This window comes from Diadema antillarum, unplaced genomic scaffold (genome assembly GCF_040938485.1).
Source record: "Diadema antillarum isolate AM-2024a unplaced genomic scaffold, OU_Dant_1.0 scf00000052, whole genome shotgun sequence".
Taxonomy (NCBI): domain Eukaryota; kingdom Metazoa; phylum Echinodermata; class Echinoidea; order Diadematoida; family Diadematidae; genus Diadema; species Diadema antillarum.
The window spans coordinates 1,318,047-1,332,006 of NW_027270941.1; the positions used below are offsets into that span (position 1 = coordinate 1,318,047).

A 13,960-nucleotide genomic window follows, 5' to 3' on the forward strand; every position below is an offset into this window, starting at 1 on the left:
CCTAATTATATAGAGATAATGGATAATTTTTTATCCTCTCAAAAATGATTAACGTTTGAAAAAAAAAATCAAGTACAATGTATATGAACTACAATAGCCAGGGGCGGATCCAGGAATTCTGTAAAGGGGGGGGGGGGGGGGGGGGGGTGGGGCGCACAAAAAATATTTCTGGTGCTACTTCCGGGTTTCATCTCATTTTTTCTTTTTATTTCTTTTGTTTTAACAACAAATAAAGAGTGGGCACGCGTCCAGTGCGCCCCCTCTGGATACGCCACTGATATCTATCACAATATTGTAGAACTTCAGAGCAAACAAAAGTTATATTCTTGTGTTCAAGAAAGTAAATCATTGCACAACTTGTCGTACAAATTTACACTGCGTGTTACAAGGCTAGAAACCCACACCAAACAGTAATGTGTGAATCACTCAAGCCCATTTCCACATTGCTACACAAAACAGATGGCAGGAAAATGGCACCTCAAAACTTGTTGCAGATGGCATTTGAAGAGTAAGCAAAACCCTAAATTCCTGCAGGGTCTAATGAAAAAGTTGCAAATGGGTGAATCTAGTGCCCTTTCAGCAAACATATAACGTTAAGTGATGATTCAACTGTATTAGATTATATTTCACATCCAATGATAGGCAAAATAAACACATATTTCTTCTTTATCTATGCACACTTTCCTTCTGACATATGAAGTCTGAGTTTCTGACGTGTTTGCTATAATTGACCAAAGCGTGACCCTTTGACAACACTGTAACAGAATGGAAAACCACAAGTTTTCCCTCTAATCAACTTTGATACGGTTGATTTCATCAACCTTGTTTACTTCATGTTCAGCCTTGATCAAACCTAATGTCACCTCAGCTGAGGTTATCTCAAAAAAAAAATAAAAATTTACAGCTATCTCTATATGTGGGCACACAGAGAGAAATCAGTGTTTGAAACTCAAAGACACATGTTGGAGGATATTCAGTAATGAAGCAATTTACAAACTTTATGACAGCAAATTGAATACTGGATTAGGCCAGGAAGCCGGTGCAAGTTTGCTTGCATAAGGAGGCTTTTTCAGTGGTTTCTGTGACAGGAAACCCCCGACACTCTTGGCGTTGCTGATGTACGTCACAGGCATTAGTTGTGCCTCACATTTCAAACTCTGCCAGCTTTTGTAGAACTGATAGAAAGTCTCACCTTAATTGCCCTTGAGAGGGACTCCATTTTGTTGAAGAATAACATCAACAATTATCGGTAAATGTGTCTAGATGGTACTAAATTGGGATTGCATTTCGATGGCAAATATTGCTGGTTTTTCTCTCTTTATGAAAATGATTATATTGGACTGTAGGTACTCAGACTTCAACACCATCAGAACTGATATCTAACTCGCTTTTATGCATTATTTATGTGAATCAAATAGGTTTGCAAATCCTGCTACATCCCTACACAATACAAATATTGAACACATGATCCACTGAGCATGATTTCAAATGCCAACAGAAAAGCGCGGATATGGAAACTAACTTGGCGTCTGGTGCGGAAACTGTGCTTTTAAACAAACCATGCATGACTCTAAATCCCGACCACACTTGTCACGCACCGAGTATCTTCCGCTACTGCCAATGGCATTTTTTAAGTGCAACATTGATTGTGACATACAACATCCAAGTTTTTTTAAATGTGCTGGCAATGAATGATTCCTTGACAATACACAAAGGCTTGCCTGTCTTCAGGTCTTTAATACTAGACACATTTAAGCCTCATTTACAATCTTGCCAGCTACTTATATGCACAATTTAGAGGGACACCTTGACTATCCCTGAACAGAATTGTCTTTCTGTTTGTTTTTTAAAGATGCTTTGACAAAATTGAAGAAAAGTGATTCTGGACAAGTTACACTAGGTTTAACAAAATATGCCATTATCAGGATTTTATTGTTATTATTATTATCATCTTTCTTTTCTTTTTTTTATACAAATGACACTATTTGTCATGGAGTTGTTCCTCTTCACAACAATCTTTATAGGTGGGTCTCCACTGCTTCAACAAAAGCTATAAAAAGGGACAAAAAAAGGATCTTCTTTACCCCAAAAATGGATAGTTTGGAAAATTTATTTGAAAAAAAAGGTATTTGAAGCAAGGGTAGCTAGGATGTAACTCTTTGTTAATAAGATGCACACAATACCCCTGGTGGCTATTCTTTGAAACAATAGACAATGAAATTACATCAAATCAATTAGTCAGTGAGCAGGGTATCTTTCTCACTTAAGTGTATATGGAACACTGCTGACAAATTGCCTAGGTTGGACATCGAACCTGTGGCAGCAGCGACCACTCTCGGGCATCACAGACCGGATCTTCGTTGGCTGAGTCATCCCTGACCGTTATCTGTGCCACATGTCCAGTCCCCTATTAGCAGGTCCCAAGCCCTGACTGACCCCTCCCCTCCCTCCTTTTTCCCCCTGCATCTCCCCCTTGGGGCACTCACTGCTTTGCCATAAAGCTATGGGTCATCTCGATCGCTTGTCAGTCCAGGGCTCTCCATGAGGAAAGGGGTAGGAAATTGCGGCTAGCTATCTTGGCACGATCGCTCGACATCCTTCTTTGTTATGAGCAACCGCACCAACAAAAGCCCGCCCTGAGAGTGTCTTATAACAAATTAAAGGGTCTTTTGTGCATCTTCTATGATAAATTATGGTATGTCAATTTGAAGGATTAATGCTCAACTTTAGCTGCATTGATCAACTTTCCCATTTTTGAAAACGCATTTAAATATCCACTATCAGAACACATTTTATCAAACGCCTTTCGGATCTGATTTCTCAAGTTGTTGCGTTCATCAACTGTATCGTGAGTCAATTGGGATGCCTTGTCACCAGGCAGCTCCATTGCACGGTTTGACCTGAGGAGCAGAGATGTGTAATTGGCATGGGCAGGTCCGCGCTATAGGCGTGTTTCAGAACTACTTTTTTTTTCTGCTAGTGCTTGGAGACAATTATAAATGTGATAATGCGCTATATAAGTATTGTGAATTATCATTATTATTATGTCCATTACAGACTTGACAAGTGACAATATTTTTGAGAAATTAACACACAATTTGACGCTTTTTTTGAAAGAAATTGCAAGATGAAAGAATTTTGATGCTTTTTTTTGTATAGGTATACATTTTGCATTGTCTCACACCAACAATTCATTTAAATCATGGCAAGACTAAAAGGGACTGACAGACAATACGTAACAAGATTTAGCTCGCCTGCATCGCTGCACACTCTGCCAAACGTCAGCAGACGAGGGGGGAAAGAAGAAAATGACAAATTGAGTTACGAGACAAAGATGGCAGAAGATAGAAACAGCGTACCACAGACCCTGACGTCAAACTCTCGTCACGACACACCGCTCTTCTAGCAATCCAAAAAGCCATTTCCAGCAGCAACAAATTTACAGCTGCCTGATTGTCATCACGGTGACAATTTTTCTAAAATTAGTCACATAAACTTCACATTTTCCAAAAGGCAGTGTTGCTCGGGCTTAGTATCCCCCTCCCTTTTTTTTCTGGTGTTTTTCTTCAGTGGTTTCTTTTGTCCTAACGAAACTAACAAACTTGCTACTGTTTCCCCTAGGTTTTTCCTCACCTTGTGCAAGAGATGCAGCCGGTCCACAAACTGCCTCTCTGACGTGAGCACCTCGTAGGCCACTTTGTGACTCTGATTGATAAAGTTGATGTTTTCCGTTGGCCTTTCCTGTGATGGGAAGACAAGAATCGTTATCTCATTGAGACGCTGCACATCTATTTAAGAGAGCTGAACACAAGCCTATTTTTGACTTAGACAAGGGTTTCTCCCTCTCTGTCTTCTCTATTTTTTAGTTCAAAATCTTGCAATACTCTCAACAACAACAAAAAACCTTTTTACAGACCTCTATTTTTTTTCTCTCTTATGATGTAAGATCTCCTTGCTTTATTTTTAGGAAGAAAGAAAAGAAAAGTAGCATGACCGCTAAGCGATTTCACATAAGTTGAAGAAGGTTACCACACTTGAAAACCAAGATCATATACTATTACTAGGAACCTTGAACGGTATTTCTATTTGTAGCGCTTGACTAATAGGAGATAAGAAGGCTAAAAAGACTGCATCTATTGTGTGATGATGCACAAAATGCATTACACATACTTTTCTATTCCTATGAAAAGTGATTACAGGAAAAAACTAGAAATGTCGCTAAGGCGACTGCTATGCCTCCTCCATAATACATGATTCTCCTAATAGGTCTATAGTACATGTGGACAATGCATAATTACATTTTCACAATATTGGCAAAATATTGAAATTACATGTTTGTCACAAATGTGTTGAATGTTCACCTTCCTTTACCTAGGTTTAATTAGATGAATAGGAGAGCATGTATTTGGGGATTCAAGGACTTTAACTTGACTTTGACCCATTCATAAGTGTATGAATACCGTAATTTTCAAGGTATGGAGAAAAAGTGTAATTTCTGTATTGAAAAGTACACTGTTACCATTTTCTTTTGGCCTTTGACCCTAAAATTCATAGGATAATCACTGTCAGGCAGAACATGCATAAACATGTAGTAAGTTTCAAGATAACACGAGCAACTTCTGAGATATGGAGGAAAAAGTTAGTTCAGCACTTTCCCTTGATTTTTGACCTTTTGACCTTTGAGGCAAATCCCTCCCCCCCCCCCAAAAAAAAAGAGAAAAAGAAAATTTCTACATAATCTAGGTTATACATGCATACACCAAGTGCAAAAAAAAAATGAAAATTGCTGGCATTACATAAATACATGTATGAGGGAAATATTAAAAATTTGAAGTGTTGCACTTGACCTTTGACCCCTGACCTTTGACCCTATGAACCCTAGATTCTCTACATAATAACTGCCAGTCAGTACATGTATATATACAGTGTTCCATGAAGATACCTTGAACAATTTCCAAGGTACAGAGAAAAAAGCGAAGTTTTAATATTTTAACTTGACCTTTTGACCTTTAACCTTTGACCTCATGACCCAAAACTTTCACCAGAGAATCTTAATTGGGTAATACATGTATACACTAAGTTTCAAGAAAATATCTTCAGGCCTTGCATAGATATGGAGGAAATAGTGAAATTTTACGTATTTGACCTTGACCTTTTGACCTTTGACCTTGACCATGTGCACCCAAAAGTTGATAGGTACAACTTCACCCCCTAATACACATACATGCCAAGTTTCATTAGGATACCTTAAAAGGTTTTGATAGTTACCCTGTCCACAAAATTTATTACGGACGGACGGACGGACGGACGGACGGACGGACGGACGGACAACCCGAAAACATAATGCCTCCGGCACCACTTCGTGGCGGAGGCATAAAAATCTGGATAATAAATATTCTGATCATTTTTACTTCAAGGAAATGTATCTGTACATCTATAAATCTTTCAAAACATCCTTGTACAGGAAGGACAAGAAGAGATCAGATGTATTAAAAAATACTGATGTCATGATATAACTTGGAACAGGTTATAGTCGATAACATCTGATACAAAGTTGATGAAACAAGCAAACAAACAAACAAACAAATAAACAAACAAACACACAGACACAATCCTTTACAATTACTGCATGACACACATTGACAGAAACATTTCAGTACAACAATATAGGATATCATGTAACTAAAAGCCATTTCATTGTAAGTATACTTTCTAAAGCATTTTTTCTTTCTCATGAACATGAATTATGGGTACCATACTGACAGAAACAGTGACTAATCATGACAGTTAAAATGGCTATTGAGAATGAACACTTGCAGTAACCAGGCATTAAGGGTTTTTGAATGGAGACATTTGCAGAATAACATCCTTGTTTCATTGCATCACTCAAGTAAGTACTCCATTTTGAGAGGTTATCAGTATGAAGTATTTTCTCCTGATGTTCTCATATAATGAATAGGTTTTGAACGCATACATCTGGCTGCAACTTAAACACTCATTAGTCTGTAGGGCTTTTATCTGCCCTTCTGTGCGTCAAGGTATAACAATGCCTTGGATACTCATCATTCCAATGTGAGTCGCTATCACAAATTATATCAAAATCAAGTCAACAGAGCCTCAATTGTCTTAGTCAACAACATTTACACCCTTTGTATTTCCAGATTTTCTTTAAGTGTTTCTTGATTGTTTAAAAAAAAATGTAAAAGATGCTTGTATTCTAACTGGCTCATACAAAATGACATATGTTGCATGTAGCACAAATGTACAACCACAGTTACTAGTCATGGAGCAGGGGATACTCGCTTTAGAACCTTCACTTGTGAAGGGCATGGAAGTTGTATCTGCATCTGTTAGCAATGGCCTGTGCATCTTCCCAAGTCCACCAATATACCTTCAATCACCCCCTCCCCCATCCCCACCCCAAAAACTGAATGGATGTATATATAGTTCAGGCCATTGACATCTGCTGCTTAGATCAATGGTTAAACTTGCTGAGTCAGTCACTTCACTCGGTTTCTTCAGAGATACATCTTGACATGCACAGTTTCAGTTAACCTTTTGTGTGTCCATGCACTGAGCTTGACCTGCCAAGGTCTCTCTTTTTTCACTTTTTTTTTCTCATCAGTATTCAGTTCTCCATCCTAGCTTGATCTAGTTGTGGATTAGGAAACCCACTCAAGTGTAACAAGGTACCTCTGTCAAGCAGGAAGCCATGGCGAGACAATGGGGATTAGATAATCGCTACTCATTCACAATTAGTTTTCAGACATCTAAGCCAATCGATGCAGAAAGCACTACACGTATGTACATCATGTATGGTAATCAGTAAGCAAAGCTCAGTAAGGGTTAAATATCAGCCAATAAAATTTCCATAGAGTTTATAACAAGTGATACAAGCACATGACAAAAGCACGATATGTACGTGTTCTTATTGGTAAACTAAATGAAAAAAAAAAAATCAGTTATATCATCCATAATCTACTTGGCCACCATTCAAAACTCCCCAGTGGTTCCTAGGAATCGTGATGCCAAATCAAAAAGTTCTTGACAAGTATGGCTTTGACAATCAATGCCAATAGTAATGAATATCATTACAGATTTATTACATCTTTTTTTTATGAGAGTATAACTGAAAAATGAAGATTGTAGCATGTTTTCATAGTCGGTTTCCATTTGATTTTAGGGATGAGGCATATTCTTTTGTACTTGATTTTGAATGATTTCAAATGATTTTAAGACATCCCACTACAAATGACTACAGAAAAGTAGAACATATAGTAAATGCCACATGCTTATGGGGACCATATTCTTTCAATCAGTATTGCTGGATGTAATTAGGCTTTCTTTGGGTGACAAATTACATTAAGAAGGCTGACTGAGGTATAATATGGATGTAATTAATTCATGGGAGAAATTATTATTAATTGATATGACTCACTGCCTTGAATATATATATAATTACATTATGATTACCCAATTATATTCTTTGTGACAAGGATGTGTTTGATTCTCCCACTGTTGAAGTGCAGCTTGGTTTATCAATTAAGTGTGTCTGATTCATTATCTAAATCTGCATTTGATATTGGTGGCTTGTTGTGTTCTATGTACGTATACATCATTTGTATGTGCGTTGGTGCATACTACAATGTTTTCATATAATTCTGTTGCATACATCTGCTATGAAATTGGCTGTGTAACAGCTGAAGTACAGCAAGTGTCTGAAGCAAATAGTCGCTGCTGAAACGAGTAGAATGAGTCATCATCACATAAGGCTAAATAGAGACTTGGGGCTCATCTTTTAAAATGATTTCTTGTAAGAGCATGGGAGGGAGTCTAAGAATGGTCAATCTCAAGATCTTGCTATACTCGATGAAAAGCATCTTGCAGAAAAACTAATTCCCCAGATTTTGTCTCTTTGTCATTACTGATAAATGTTCATAGGAATACAAGGTGACAGACAGTTTCAAATATATCATTTTGTTGTTGCTGTCGTTGTTGTGCTTTTGTGTTTTCTTTTCATTCTCATATCCCCCATTTCCCATTTTGCTGGACTCCAGTCACGCCATTCTCTATCCCCCTCAAGCAGAAAATTCATGTACATAGCTTAAACCGTGTCCTCGTTTGCTAATCTGCCTGATCTGCATTGTCGAGGAATTTTAAGCCACAAAACTATACTTTTTTATGGGAAGTGGGAACAGGTGCCAAAATTAGCAGCAATACAATTCCACTTTTTCACTCACAGTTGTAGCATGCAAGCAGGCCCTGTTAGTTAGTAACACAGAATCGTAAGGCAATGCATTTTCAGGAGTCTGAACATTTTGTTAATCCTCTTTCAATTGTCAATCCTATTCAAGTAACACACTCAGTCTCATCTGTTCATATAAAATAAGCAAAAACAAACAGAAATTAAAGCAACCAAAGCTTTCTTGACCTTCTCCATCATACCCATAAATATCCCCCATAAAAAAAGTGTTTTGCCCATGGCTTTAAGAAATTTAGATTGATTACATTAGTACTGCATTTACTACCTACAGAAATAAATAAATTACACTTGTGATTAAGGATTTTGCTTGTTAGACATCATGATACATTGATAGCAAGAAGGAAATAACATATACAAAAAATGAAAACACACATGCTCTTTCATTTGCTGTGCGGTTTATATGGGTAACGCACATTGTCTACAATGTGTTGATATAACGCCGGGATTTAATCATGATATGCTTCCTGTTTTGCTTACAGCTATTTCCACATGTTCTTTCAGTTGTGGGAACACTCCATTTATGTGTTCATATTCAGCAATCTGATGAAAATCCAAGTACTCTGATAAAAACTATACAATTCATTTAAAGATTGAGTGAGGCTGCATTACAAATACTTCAGAATATTTGGCCTGGTTGCTTGAGACATTTTTTGCTGTGACTTTTTAGCTTCTACTTCAGTTATTAGTCACCAAGTTGAAATAATCCTTCATACATAGACTTACACATAACATGTATATGAACTTCTTGATTTGTATAATTTCCATCTGAGAAGATTCAGCTGCACAAGCTGGTCTTCCATGGAGTCCAGCTGGATGTGAGGGGGACCACTTTGCCGGGTTATGCACCCTGCCTAAGTGTCAGGGCACTGGAACGCCCATATATCATACTAAGCCTAAAATCATCATGAACAAAGCCTGTTATTTCAAAAGAAAAAGGAAATGATGGATTTCAAAATATTTTCAAAGCATTTCAGGGGGGGCATTTCATGAAGCATTTTGGTCAGATATTTTTCTGACAAACTGTTACAAGCTACTGAAATCCCTGCATCTGATTGGCTGAGAAGAAATTTGTCCGACAACTTTGTCGGACAAAATGCTTCATGAAATGCCCCCCAGGTGCATGCTTATGTAAGACTTTTCAATTGTTACTGTTTTATTTTCATGATAAATCTGTCTGGGGTGATTACAAATCCCTGGAAACACGTTTGCTTACTTTCACGTATGAAACAAAAGCATAATGGACATTCAAATTCTAACATAAACCTGTTGGAAAACACATTTTGGATGTAAAATAATTCAGGTCATATGTTCTGGCTCACCTTTGATACATGCTCATCCTCACTGTGGTCAAAATCTGAGTCAACGATGTAATGGTCATCATCAGAGCTATCTCCCTCAACATAGTCTGAGTCCATAGACCCTGTCTTGTCCAGGGGATCTTTGAATCCTGGAGGGACTGAGTTCCCGCGGGAATTGCGCTTTGATGTATCCAGCATGAGGGATATTCCAGAGTCACCGCTAAGCTTGGATGTGTCCGCCCCCGACGAAACTCGCTTGAGTTCCGTCTTGCCGGGCGAGCTTGAGAGGGCGTTTGCGGGGGAATTCTTTGGTTTCTTGTCGCGCTTCTTTTGAGAAGTCCTTTCTGAGCTACCGCTACTGGTATGAAGGTCCACAACGGCATAGTGTGCATTGCCATCTGCATCCTCCTCGTCCCCATTGTCTGACTTTCTCCTGATGAACTTCATAAACCCTTTGGCACCACCGGATCCACCGGTGCTGGTAGGCGACAAGGCCTCGCACGGCTTGATGGATTTGATTGGTTGCGCCATTGCTGGGGACATTCCTAAGAAGCGTTCCAGGTTCTTGCTCTTCGGTGCGGGCAAAAAGCTCGAGGGATCCTCAAAGCACACTTGGTCGTACGTCCTTTGATCGTCTGACAGGTCCGTCACCCGCCTCTGTTCAAGGGCTGCACCGGCACTCTTGGCTGCTGTCAGCGGTGGTTTGCTGGGCACATTTGGGCTAGTTTTATCCGTCAAGCCAGTAGAGTCACTGTTGGTGAGGTATTGTTTGCCATTCACCTTATTCGCCAGGTGAGTAGGCTTGCGTGGCACGGGAGGTTTATTCCGCCTGGAATCTGCGTGGGGAGTTGAGAAATACAATACATCAGAGCTTAACAGTGCTATTTATGTAGAAGCCCACCGCCAGGATGTGACTTCACAGGAGAGGAAGGCTACTATTCACATACGCATGATAAAGTTTGGAAGAGACTTTGAACTTTACTGCATTCCATGCAGCTAAAGCTCTCACCTCAGCAATGCTGTCATACTTTGAAAAGTTGCTTTGTCAAGTCAAGAATCAAGAGAGGATTCCGCTTTCAACTCTGCATGATATGTGTATACCCCTACTTAGAAACTATCACATGAAAACACAAGGCAGCTTTCACTGAAGAGTCAGAAGAACAAACAAGAACAGATAAAAAGTTTCCCACTAGAAATAAAAAAAAAAATTGAGATGATCACCGCAGATCTAGATTGCAAAATGTTTCACAATATATCATAGTTCAATGAACAACACAATGAATTAAAGTGAACAGGACTCAAGAATCCAAATCTGCAACAATTTCACATCGCACTCACACAATCAGATCACTGGGTCAACGGCCCAAAATTGACAAGACTCGACACAAAAATGTTAGCCCCAGTCGCCTCACTGTAAAAAAAAAAAAAAAAAAAAAAAAAAAATTCCACAGCTGGGTGCATACAAATACTGCAAGCAGGAACAAGTCGAGGTCCTGCTGCTCACTTCTGTCCACAGCGTTGAATGCTACTCACATATATGTTTTCTCTTCGTCGGTACTCAGGACACCTACATGCAGTGCCACAGGCGACTACATAGTGATCAATGCCTGTGGTTAATGCCATATCAACTTGCTTAATAGAAAGGTCATACATGCATCACGCAGCCAGAGGGAAGAAAAAGAGAGACAGCAAAAAAAAAAAAAAAAAAAGTCTGCAAAGCAGAATCTCATACAGATATTTGCCACAGGGGCATCCGCATCCCCAAATGTTTTTACCACATGTCTTAGAGCACTTGGCCTTCTTAAAGGTACACACCAGAAGTAGATCAAGACACACAAAGCTTACTTTGACAATACGATATGAAAAGGAAAAATGGGCTGGAAATGATCGGTTCATCACAATCTTTTGAGTTAGTAACATACCAGCAATTGAGGAGCAATAAAATTCTATGTTGAAATGTTGAATCACAGAAATATTACATGTCTTTAAACAAAGGATGAATTACCATTATTTATTTCCGAGGCTCCTTGGATTAAGCAATACCAAAAGCAATGAGCTAAATTTTGCAAACCATATCTCCCCTTCATTTATTCCTTTCTCTACCCCTTTCTTTCTTTCTTTCTTTTTTTCTTTCTCTTTTTTTTTTTTGTGGAGGGGGGTCTTTTGTGGGTCACCTGGAAGCGCTCTTGCATTGGAAAGGTTTGAGGATTGCCAGTTTAACTGCATGTGCGTAAAGAAGCAAAATATGAACAGAGTGTAGAAATTCTTTGGGGAACAAGAGAGGGACCCCCCAGTGTGGACAGGGTGTCAAAATGCTGCGTTCCCACTCCAAACTGATGAACCCATGAAGACGAGTCACACTGTGATGATTACACAGTGTGTTCAAACACACTGTGATCACGCTACATCGCCCCACACCAAAAATATTCCTCACTCACTGAGAGCTCACGCAGGACTCAGTACTGAGTACAGAGCATTCTTTGCCATCGGCAGAGAACCTGGCAAAAGGATGCCAACATGCATATACACTGAAAACTAAAAAATTCTACCACTGAAGAAATTATTCCAGCAGGATACCTACAGTAGCTCAAAAGAATTCAATTCCTGGAGGCCTTACCAAGGAACTAACGTCACCTGCCTTTAAATGCGGCCTGAGGTCTCATTTAGAGTGTAAAGTGAGAGTATGCGGATGGGACCGAAAATACGATGATCTACCTACCAGGATTGTGTTTTATAGCAACCGGTTGTCACAGGAAAAAGGGTGACATAGCAACAAGCTTGCCAGTCATGCTTCAGTCTTTACAGACAAGCGCTGAATATACGTTATCTTGTCAGTGGTGTCTGGAGTGAGAGAGCGGTGTGTTCCCTCTTTCCTGATAGGAAATATGTCATTTCACTCGTTTCCTGCCTCGCAGATACTCTCCGGAAGGCTAAGAATGTTTCCAGAGGTAGTCAACACAGAAGAGTGATAAACACGTGTTGTACGCATGCACTCACACACATAAACACAATAATTTCAACTAAAATAGGTTGGTAAGCACACTGCAAGGCAGCTTAAAAAAAGAAGAAGAAAGAAATATACATACATATATATATATATATATATATATATATATATATATATATATATACAAATATAACTATATATATATATATATATATATATATATATATATATATAAGCATACACATTTGCATGCATGAATAAATGAATATGTGTACAAGAAAGTTATAATTTGTCGTTATTGCACTGTAATAAAAGGTTGATTTACATTGATTAATATCTATAATAATATGGATTCTCACGGAAGACAAGTGCTGAATTATTAAGCATTTTTACATGAAGTTGATGTTTCGAAATAGCACACCATTTTCAGACTCTCGAGCTTGGATTTTTATAACCCAGTGGCAAAATATCTATTTGATAATGTGAATTCAGATTAGCGTGCTAAGTTGAAAGCTAAATCAAGAACATTTTTCGACCAAAACTTGGGAAATTTCTGAAATAGCAGGATGATTTGCGAATTAGCATGCTATTTGATAATGTGAATTTGCCTCAAGAAATTAGTGAGATGCATCCCATCATAACTAGTGTGTAAGAGATCTGATTGAATGAGGTAACCTGCACACAAATCGTGGGTAATTTTTTGAAGGCGTGCTGTACTGATGGTGTTTGCGCATACTCAGCTATATAATTAGCTTTAAAAAAATTCATGCTAATTCTCTTTGGGGCTGATGAGAACAAAAAATGAAACAGTGCACTAATTCATAATCACAAAGAAAAAATATAATGCTTGGATTTTCATTGGGCTGATATATGAAAATGCCTATTGAGAATGGCCATAAAACAAGCAATTTGATAGCAGTTTCTATACTGACCACTCTTGTAGTGATGCAATGGCAAACATCACATGGGTAAGGCACAATTTTTTTTTGTTACATCATCACAGAACAATTTGCTATAAAAAAGAAGAAATTATGCTTATTATAACTAGGCAGCACATTTTCTTTATTTGAGTTGTTAGATGTATAAGATAAAGCTCAAATGGAAAAAAAAAACATGTAGCCTACATATAAAAGCAAAATTAAAGATGGAAGTCTATATGAGGGTGGTGACCCAGATTACATGATGATTGAAAAATGAATCACCAAATTACCATTGGGGTCATTCACACTTCAAATTTGGTCTCCACATCCACCAGAGGTTATAGGATCCTTCTTCAGAATTTGGATCTCAACCAGCAACTTACATATGACATTGAAGAGTTCAGTGGCATATAGCATACTGATGCAATCAGTCCATGTAATTTGGCATAAATTTACACCACTTCCTCTTTTTTTCTTGCTCAAAGTTTCCCTCATTAAAGTTGTGAATTTTGCAATCATCCACTCTGACAGA

At 38.4% G+C, this 13,960-nt stretch overlaps 1 protein-coding gene across 1 annotated transcript in view; it reads right to left on the bottom strand.

Annotated features, from left to right (window-relative positions):
* The window catches only part of LOC139715630 (FYVE, RhoGEF and PH domain-containing protein 2-like), a gene marked incomplete at its 5' end in the record, with an annotated part of 100,608 nt that overhangs the window by 24,507 nt on the left and 62,141 nt on the right, over positions 1–13,960 (bottom strand). The window contains 2 exons of the mRNA XM_071627186.1: positions 3,502–3,741; positions 9,583–10,397. Coding sequence (XP_071483287.1) covers positions 3,502–3,741; positions 9,583–10,397 — 1,055 coding nt within the window. The remainder of the gene's footprint in view (positions 1–3,501; positions 3,742–9,582; positions 10,398–13,960) is intronic.